The sequence below is a fragment of the Apis mellifera genome, linkage group LG11, assembly GCF_003254395.2.
Source record: "Apis mellifera strain DH4 linkage group LG11, Amel_HAv3.1, whole genome shotgun sequence".
Taxonomy (NCBI): domain Eukaryota; kingdom Metazoa; phylum Arthropoda; class Insecta; order Hymenoptera; family Apidae; genus Apis; species Apis mellifera.
In genome coordinates, this window is record NC_037648.1 from 15,657,172 (window position 1) to 15,667,600 (window position 10,429).

A 10,429-nucleotide genomic window follows, 5' to 3' on the forward strand; every position below is an offset into this window, starting at 1 on the left:
AAGAACGAAATATTAATTTTATTACAATATAGATTTTTACTTTGTTAATCTTGTATTAAAATATATTAGAAAATATATGTAAAAATTAATTATTGTATTTAAAAACTATATAAATGAAATACAGCATTAATTAATGTATTTACAATAAAATTAATTGAAAAATATCTTAAAATTCCCGCTTCGTGTGTCAACATGGAACGATTATAGCGCTTAATGATCAACGAAAAATGCCAAGATGGCAACGCTAACGATTTCATTGTATGTTAAGATAGTTTTTATTGTTTATTCACTAAAATTTTAAATATAATATCTAAAAAGATTATTTTATGAAAAAATATAGAGTCTTTGCTAAATTATTAGAAATATTTGTTTTTTAAGTAGGCTAAATCTATGTAAGGAATTCATATAAATTACCATATCGAAGCTTCGTCTAATTATTCTCCGTCATTTCACTATCAAATATTTGTTACCTACGCTTTTATCTTTAGATTAATTATTATCATTAATTATTATTATATACGATGGATCCTCGAATACATAGAAGATCAGAACCAGAAAAAGGACCAGGCGATTTGGTCAGTGCATTAACCTCACAAATTATTTTTCCTCAAAATATAAATTTTTGAAATAATTTATAATATATATACATACGAATGCGTATATATCTAAAACTGAAAATTATTAAAAATTCATAATTATTTAACTTTAATTATTTTTATCAAGAAAAAAGATAAATATTTTAATCTGAATTATATCTTCCAGATAGTTGAATGGTTAAATGAAGCTTCTTTAAATCCAGGAGAAGATATAAAAGTTACAAATTTATGTAAAGTTCAAGAAATCTTAATTAATAAGGAACCACAATTACTTCCATTATATTTGGATGAAGCATTACAGTTTTCTTTAGATAGATATGCAGAAGTTAGAAAAACAATTACAGGTTTTATAGAAGAAGCCGGGTAATAATTATTCTTGAAATTTATAATATAATACAAAATTTATAATATAATATAATATTTATAATATATATACATACATATGTATGTTATAATATTATTATTTGTATTGTGAATAAAATAATCATATTTTATTTATAGAGTAAAACAACCTGAAGTAATTCCACGTGTTGTTCAAATACTTTTAAGATTAGTTTCTGATGAATCATCAGCTGTTGCTAAAAGAGCTCTTAGAGCTAGTGGTAGAATATTAAGAGCTGCTTTAAAATGGATATCTAGTGCTACTACAGTTACAGCAGAAATGGAAGTAGCATGGAATCAACTTAGTGCTCTTAAAATTCAAATAATAAATATGATTGATAGTGATAATGATGGGTAAAGGAATTCTTAAAATTTTATTTTATACATTTTGATTAAAAATTAATTTATAATATTTTCTTCTTTTTTATATTCAGTATCAGAACACAAGCTGTGAAATTTCTTGAAGGTGTTGTTTTAATACAAACATATCCTGATCCAGATATTCCTAAAAAAGCTGATGATTTTTCTTTAGAAGATATTCCATTAACATTAAAAATAGCACGTAGACGAAAATTAGAAGAAGAAGCTAATGATGTAATGGATTTATTAATAAAATTTCATGGATCTCCACATGTTAGTAGTGTTAATTTGATGACATGCATGGGATCTTTAGCATTAATTGCTAAAACAAGACCTCAATTTATGCCAGGTGTAATACAAGGTATGCAATACTTTCAAAAAAAAAAGAAAGAAAGGAAAAAAGTACAATTTAATCATTAAATTAAATTTCAACTTTCCCACAATTATTATTACAATTAAAATTATAATTTGATTAAATTAAAATTTATCAATTTATAGCATTACAGAGATTACAACATGATTTACCACCTACATTGTCCGATTCTCAAGTAACTAGTGTACAAAAGCAATTAAAATTAACTCTATTAGGATTAATGAAACATCCAGCTAGCATAGAATTTGTATCTATAATAGCTAAACAATTAACACAATTAGGAGCAAAAGAACAAGAAATTCTAAAAGCTTATCCGAAACCAGAAGATATTCGGCGTATGAAGAAACGTCAACAAGTAAAAGTGCAAAAAATAAATTTTTACTATATAAACTGATGATAATTATTAATTATTAATAATTTACGTAATTTTTAGGAAGCAGCTGCATCTTCTGCAGCAAAACGTGTGAAAATTGAAACTTCTTTAGTATCAGATGAATCGGAAATTGTACCCAGTTTAATTCCTACTTCAAAATTATCAGAATTAATTGAACTTTCAGAAAGTTTTATTGCTGAAAGATTAAGCGTAGAAATTGCTACAGATTTAGTAATGGATAGTATGGTAGGTAAATTTTTATATAAAATAAATTAATTTTTTTATTAATAACTATTTATTTTTTTTTTATTAATTTTTTTTTAATAGGCATGGGTTCCAGACACAATGACAGCTATTTTTCAAAGAGAATATCAACCTACTTCAACGACCGATATAAATATTCAGCGGCAGACAATTGCTAAATTATTAGCGACGCAAATAAAGCAAGCTAAAACGAAGAAAAAAAAGGATGCTAAAGATGAAGATGCTGTGATGGAAGATTTAGTAAAAAATCCAACTATTAGCGTAGCAGAAGCTAAACGAGAACGAAAACGTGAAAAAGATAGAGAAAAAGAGAAAGAAGCAAGGGCATCTCTAGAAGCGCATGAAAAATCATTGGCGAAAACAAGAACTCGTTTAAAAGCCTTAAAATTGTCTGAAGTTACAAAACCATTGTCAAAAGAAGTAAAAGAAAAAATGTTATTGATGGCTGTGAATCGAATTTTACTTTCTGAGAAAACAGCTGTATTTGGTGGTGTGGCAGCCATAAGGTAGATCATTTTATAAATTATTGATTTTTTTAAAAATATTATTAATTAATATAAAATATTGTTTTTTTTTTTTTTATTTTTCTTTAGATCAAAAATTTTAACTACTCTAGCTGCAACATTTAATCCATACATTAAAGAGGCAGTATTACATTATATTACTGATGATATGAGAAATCGTTTAGATTTAGCATTAGGTTGGTTATATGAAGAATATGCATTGCTTCAAGGTTTTCAAAGACGAACTACATTATGTACAAAACCTCAAGAAGCTCCACATCAGGCTTATAACTTTTTATTATGTACTTTAGTATCTGCAATAGATTTAGTTCAAGGCAAAGATCGTGATACATTATTATATAGGTAATAAATAAATGAAGAGTTTAATATAGTCATATAGTTTTAAGTATATATATATATATATATATATATATATATATATATATATATATATTTTTTTTTTTGAAAAGGCTATACTTGGAAGCACCTTTAATTACCGAAGATGCTGTTGAAGCTTTAAAAATGGTATCTTCTGATGAAACAAGAGGATTGGTACCATTGCAATTATTAAAAGAGATGGTTATTCGTAGACCAACAAAACAATTAGTTTTTCTAAATGTATTATTATGTCATACTGGTCACGAAAATAATACGGTAACTTATAATTATTTGATTACGTAATTCAAATATCTTTTATATGCTTATTTTAAACATTTTAATTTTATGTTTATAAATAGATAAGAGAAGCTGCTATACAATTAGTTTGTCAACTGTATAGTCGTCCTGAATTAAGTAAACTCATAGAAGAGTACGCGGTTCTTTATTTAGGTTTCTTACGGCTTCATATACCTCCTGAAATTGTTTTTGGACAAGATAGAGGTAGGCCACAAGTAGAATCTCAATGGACTGAATCAACTACAAGAGCTTGTCTTGGATTATATCTTGCTCTGTTGAGTGAACATCAAGACTTAATTCATGAGTAAGTTATTTTTTTCAAAAGCATTTAATAATTATATATATCTACTAATATTATTTTTTTAGATTGGCAAGAGTTTATACATCAATGAGTGCAGATGTCAAACGTATTGTTCTTCGATTAGTAGAAGGACCTGTAAGATCTTTAGGAATGGGTAGTCCACAATTGTTGGCATTAGTTGAAAATTGTCCTAAAGGCGCTGAAACACTAGTTACAAGAATTATTCATATTCTTACAGAAAAATGTATTATAAATTTATAATTTTACATTTGCTTTTATTATTTTGATATATAATATCAATATAATATTCTTTCATTTTTAGCTGCACCAAGCGTGGAATTAGTATCAAGGGTACGAGAACTCTATCAAACTAGAGTTTCAGACGTTCGATTCTTAATACCAGTCTTAAATGGTTTAACAAAAAAAGAAGTAATAGCCGCTCTTCCAAAACTCATAAAGTTAAATCCTATTGTTGTTAAAGAAGTAAATAATAATATAATATTATTAAAATAATATAATCTAAATTTAAAATAAAATCATGTTACATTATTAATATTTTAATTTTTTTTATAGGTATTCAATAGATTGTTAGGCACTCACAATAATGAAAGTGGTGTACCTCATACATCTCCTATTACACCTGCTGAATTATTAATAGCATTGCATAATATAGATCCAAGTAAAGCAGAATTAAAAACAATTATAAAAGGTATAATATATCATTTTGCCTATTTGATCCTACATAATCTTATTTCTATTTTTTATTCAAAATTGTAATATCAATTTACAGCTACGTCTTTATGTTTTGCGGAAAAACAAATATATACGCAAGAAACTGTAGCTGTTGTAATGCAACATCTTATGGAGATGACACCGCTTCCAACATTACTCATGCGTACAGTGATACAAAGTTTAGCATTATATCCTAGATTAAGTGGATTTGTTATGAATATACTTCAGCGGTTAATTCTCAAGCAAGTTTGGAAACAGCCAAAAGTTTGGGAAGGTTTCGTAAAATGTTGTGAACGCACGCAGCCACAAAGTTTTGCAGTTATTTTACAGCTTCCTCCAACACAATTAGCCGAAGCGTTAAAAATGGCAAGCAATTTACGAACACCTTTACTAGCACATGTCGAAGCCTTTGCTGAAAATCAGGTAATTTTTTTCAATAACATATTTTATTTATATAAAAATAATATATATTCTTGATTTTATTTCACTAAAAATTAAAAAAATTCAACATGAAAATGTAATATCTGTAAAATCTTTTCAGAAAGCGCACATTCCGCAATCAATAATGGATGTTATTCAGGGTAAATCACCTTGTGACATGCATGATGAATTTGATATTGTGAGTAAAAATACCTGTATATAAAGAATTGATTTTTATACTATCATAAAAATAATAAATATATGAACTGATCCAAATAGTTTTTCCTTGACTTTCTTGCAGGCACCACCCGGTGATTATCCGATTGAACAAAAACCAGATACAATAGAAACTGATGTTTCAGAACCAGCTCCTCCTGGTTTAGATTAGCATAAACTCATTCCAGTGTTGGGATTTGAATCATCATCAACAGATTGTCCCAACTTTAACGAATTTACCTTGTAAATTATTAATTATTTTTTTATTCGCATTATATTCAGTAATCTGAAACGTTAGATCCACGTATTTACCAAATCACATATGAAATGTAAATATTTCTTATTCAGAATTTGCTGAAAATTCGATTAATTTTATAGCTATGACAAATCCTTATTTCGTTCTATTTTGTAAATAGAACTTTCTCTTCTGCATATAAATGTATATACATGTTATCTTCATTATATAGTATATTTTCATTTATTTTCTGATAAATGATAATTTTCAATTTTACAAAACAAAAATTAAATAATTTTTTTCAATATTTTCATTTTCATAAAAAAAGTCAAATACTATTATTAATAATTGAAATTTTAAATTCATTTACACATAACTATTTTCATAAATCATAATTATGATAAACGAGTTCAACATCTAATATATACAGTTACAATTTAGATATATGAATATTTATAAAATTAAAAATTCGAATATATTTATATAGTTTTCTCTATTTATATATGTGTATACGTGCACTTGCTCGCGTGTATGCTTGTGCATCAGATATTTTGCTATCAAATCGTTATAATATTGATACTGTGTATATAGATTATTTTTACATGTAAATAGCACGTGTATAATATTTTTCATTCATTTCACAGAATACTTACATCACGTGCGAATGTTTCATTTGTCGCAAAATGTAAGTATAAAAACTCATTTTAAAACATAAGAACATAAGAAATCTTTAATATTTCAGTTGCGCCATAATATTTTATGCGCAACACGTATGATTATTTATTTATAAATTAGTATTATTTATAAAATAGTATATTATATTATTTTATTTCTACAAACGTTAAAATATATAAAAATGAAATTTTATACAAAAATTATAAAACAAGTTACAAATTTTGTTGATCTTTATTGAAAGATATTTCAAAGATCAAAATATATACAAAACTAAATAAAATATTCATTTTTCAATACATTTTAAAATTCTCTTGTATATTATTGTAAAAACTTAGCAACAGTTTTTCCATGCATTATTTTGCAATGTATATTATAATTTTATAATAAAAATACATTCTCTCATATTAGGAAATTTGATTTTCATCCAAAGTCAACACCGGTATCTAGTAAATCGCGTAACATAAACGAGGCCTTCTTTGGAAGTATTCTAAATATATAAAATATTAATTAATAACAAAATTAAATTAAATATTAAGAACAAGAAAAAAAAATATTACATATTTAGTAACATTAATAATAAATTTACCTAAAAATATGTCCTAAGTAAAGCAAATATCCAGGTACACTAAATTCCGCATAATTTCGACGAACTCCATCTAAAATTTGTTTAGCTGCTTCCGCGGCAGGCATTGTACCAAAATAACTTGGTATCCTTTAAAAATTATAAAAAATAAATTTCCGATAAAAATAAAATACCGTTATTTCATTACTTACCTAAAACGAATATCTTTTGCTACTTCAGCACCTACAATAAATGGATAAACATGGACTAAAGAAATTATAATATTACTGTTTGAATGTCTTAACTCCGTATGTAATGACTCAGCTAATCCTTGAACTGCAAATTGTGCAGTGGATAAAGAAACTCTTTTCCCTCCTGTGGCAGCACCAGAAAGGCCAGCCACAGATGACATAACCACTATATGACCTTTACCAGCACGCTCCATGCATGGTAAAACTGTATCTAATAACTAAAAAAAGATTTTAATATAAAAATTCACTAATAAATTATTTATCATTCAAATGATATTTACCCAGAAATGACTCAGGATAGTCAAATCAATCGTATGTCTTATTTCTGGTGGATCTTGAACTAATGCTCTAGGGCTTGGTATACTACAGCAATGGAAAAGCATTGTAACTTCGCCTAATTCTGATTGAATAATATTCACTGTATGAGCTACCTATTACGTTTTATTTACAATCAAATCAATATATATTTATTATAATATAAATATTATATATTTGCTTATTGTACATTTATAATGATTACTCACTTCATCTTTATGTGTTATATTACAAATATACATTTTAGCAATTCCTAACGATTTAGATGCTAATTGTACAGTATTACCACAATTTTCAATATTAATATCTACACAAGCAACATTAACACCAAGTTGACACAAATGAATTGCTAATTCTCTACCTATGCCTCGTCCTGCACCAACAACCTAAAATCAAAAAATAATTTTTAATTTAATTTAATCTAATAAATTTTCTTTTATAATTGAAATTCTTTTATAATATAATTATATTACCATTGCAACTTCTCCACGAAGACTTTTTAAGGGAGGAGGTCTAAATATTCTGTATAATGCAATTAAAATAGCAAAAAATATTCCAAATAAAAGTGTCACAAGATCTACTATTAAAATAACCAAAGAATATAATCTGAGCAACATCTTTGGTTTTCTTCTCAAATTCTTCTGCAATATAAAATTATACTTGTTTCTAAATTATTCAATTAATTTAATATATTAAAAAAACAATTAATTGTTAAAAATTATTTTATTATTGTAATAAACAGAATATTTACCATTATGTTAAATAAAATAATCAAAACTAAATCGTAATAAAAAATAATTTGAATAAAATAAAAGATGAAAAAATGTATTAAATCTAAATATTATAAATAAATATAAATATTTTATATCAAATTACGTTATTTGTGATAACATATTTAGGATTTTATATAATAAATAAGATTTATATAGTATTATTAAAAATTTATTTAAAATAATTTATGATTATTATAATATCAGAAAACATTAGTACAAATTTTTTGATTGTATCTAATTGTATCTGTAATAAAAATTATTAAATCTTATTATTACATACCACGTATTCGACAATTCTTTTTAAAACTTTTAACCGCCGTTATTATTGCTTCTATATTCTTTTAAATAGATTTAAATAAAATAATTTTAAATTTCATAGCATATTATTCACTAAAAATAAAATTGAAATTAAAAAAAATAATTTTAATTAAAATATTAAAAGTATCAGAAATACTTTTAAAAAAGATTTTAGATATTTAACCTTTCATTCGTTTCAAAGAATTTGAACTTTATTTGCTTATCTTATAAATTCAGTAGCTATAAATGATACAATTTTATTGGCATAAATAACTTATTTTAATTTATAAATATAATTTTTAATTTCATGTTAAATTCATTACATAAATTATATTCAATTTATATTTTTTTTTTGTACTTTCTATAATTAAATTGTATTTGTGGATACATATATATAAATATTCATGCAAATACAGCATAAGTATATATTTTAAATATTTTAAAGTATGCAATTAAATACATGATAATTTAACATTATAAAAAAAAAAATGTATCGAATATTTATTTTGATATATGATTTTTAAATGAGATTTATTTATTTCAATAAGTTTTTTTTAATTGAATTAAGAACTTTTATTCTTATGTATTTTTTCTTTATAACTATATATTTTGTTATTTTTGAAAGTTTTAATTTTTTAATATCTAAATCGAAAATAAATAATACATGAAACTTTTTATTCATACAATAATAAATGTAATTATAGTTTGCATTCTGTATATGTTACATGTTATATGCACTATATTGATTTGATAGAGTGACGTAATTGTTGAGAATAGTTTATTACATTATTATTTAGATCAAGAAATTTATTCAAAATGTGGTATATGACTTTACCACCAATAATTATAATAGCTGTATGTTCAGCATTACCAGCATATGTGGCACCATATATAACTAAATATTTTCACGGAAATGTAAGTAATTTTTCTAACATAACCTCAATATAACAACATTTAAATATTATTTAAATATTGAAATATTAATTAAAATTAAAAAATAAAATATTAATTAAAATTATAAATGAAGATAATATATAAAATAATGAAGATTACTATTTAAATAATTACTATACAATAAATGTTTTTTTTTTAAATAAATAAATATAAATAATTTTTTTTTATAAATGAATGGTTTTATGAATATATTATCATATATGTATTATTTGTTTATTTATTAAAATTTGTATAAATTCATTTTCCATTACTTTTTTCTCTTCGCTAATTTTTCTATATTTTATTACAGACGCAAACGAGACTTTATACTACTCATTTAGAATTACTAGGATATTCTAGAGATTATGAACTAGGTGGTAATAAGCATTGGAATTTTAAGGTAAATAGAAATATATTATAAGTATATAATGATTCATAATCTCTTCTATAATATATTATTATAATTAATAATTTTAAATTTAATTAATGTAAACAGATTTTTAATATAATTATTTTATTTTTTTAGGGTTTGGAATCCATTCCAGATAAATAAAAGCATATTGGCTTATGCTATATTAAATAATATTCATTATTTTAGTGAAGTTATTATGTAAATCATATTGTAACATATATCATATTGTAACATATATAATGAAAAATGTAGTATAATTTCAGATTTTTTTTAATTCTCCTAATTATAAAAATTTATTATTTATTTTAAAAAAGTGCTATAATTATGTACAATTTAATTTAATTGTAAATACTCTTTGTAAATTTTATTAGAAATTTTAATGATAAATTATTATAACATAATAGTATTATATCTTTAATATAAAATATAAAACAGAATATAGTACTATAAGAGTAATATCTTGATAATTGATATCATATAAACATATTTTATTTAAAATTTTATAATTTTATTGATAAAAACTTAATCATACATCAATTTAATCAAACTTTTAATCATTATTTAATCTTTTCAGAAGCTAAAATATTATATAATTATATAATATTATAAATAATAAATATATTTTGATTTAAATAATTTTTTATTGAAATTTTTTTTCTGAATATAACAATTATGATAAAAATATATACATATATTTGTACAATTATGTAAATACAATATAGAATTCGAATGAAAAATTAATAATGCAAAATAGATTTATAAATAATATTTTTATTATCAGA

The 10,429-nt window shown here is 23.4% G+C and overlaps 2 protein-coding genes across 5 annotated transcripts; one reads left to right on the forward strand and one right to left on the reverse strand.

Moving 5' to 3' along the window:
* The first annotated feature begins 216 nt into the window (after window positions 1–216).
* LOC552752 (symplekin) lies at window positions 217–6,217 on the forward strand. Of its 3 annotated transcripts, XR_003305593.1 has the most exons (17): window positions 217–575; window positions 763–959; window positions 1,098–1,331; window positions 1,412–1,698; window positions 1,836–2,071; window positions 2,144–2,329; window positions 2,411–2,853; window positions 2,941–3,213; window positions 3,321–3,504; window positions 3,588–3,829; window positions 3,892–4,070; window positions 4,149–4,309; window positions 4,400–4,535; window positions 4,617–4,981; window positions 5,100–5,177; window positions 5,280–5,437; window positions 6,074–6,217. XR_003305593.1 is itself a non-coding variant. In XM_026443659.1 (16 exons), the coding sequence occupies exons 1-16, from the start codon at window positions 522–524 to the stop codon at window positions 5,364–5,366; spliced, it is 3,342 nt and encodes a 1,113-aa protein (XP_026299444.1). In that variant the 5' UTR covers window positions 217–521; the 3' UTR covers window positions 5,367–5,486. The 3 variants fall into 3 exon arrangements, 2 of the variants coding, with proteins under 2 accessions (XP_026299444.1, XP_026299445.1); XM_026443659.1 differs by lacking the exon at window positions 6,074–6,217 and having other exon boundaries at window positions 5,280–5,486; XM_026443660.1 differs by lacking the exon at window positions 6,074–6,217 and having other exon boundaries at window positions 218–575; window positions 1,836–2,065.
* A 99-nt stretch (window positions 6,218–6,316) lies between these two features.
* Window positions 6,317–8,362, reverse strand: LOC552746 (17-beta-hydroxysteroid dehydrogenase 13). 2 transcript variants are annotated; one of them, XM_006570325.3, is made up of 7 exons: window positions 8,286–8,362; window positions 7,706–7,873; window positions 7,442–7,618; window positions 7,199–7,348; window positions 6,879–7,135; window positions 6,691–6,816; window positions 6,317–6,591 (listed from the first exon to the last, which is right to left on the reverse strand). In XM_006570325.3, the coding sequence occupies exons 2-7, from the start codon at window positions 7,847–7,849 to the stop codon at window positions 6,525–6,527; spliced, it is 921 nt and encodes a 306-aa protein (XP_006570388.1). In that variant the 5' UTR covers window positions 7,850–7,873; window positions 8,286–8,362; the 3' UTR covers window positions 6,317–6,524. The 2 variants fall into 2 exon arrangements, with proteins under 2 accessions (XP_006570388.1, XP_625124.2); XM_625121.6 differs by lacking the exon at window positions 8,286–8,362 and adding an exon at window positions 7,984–8,025.
* Between the last annotated feature and the right edge of the window lie 2,067 nt (window positions 8,363–10,429).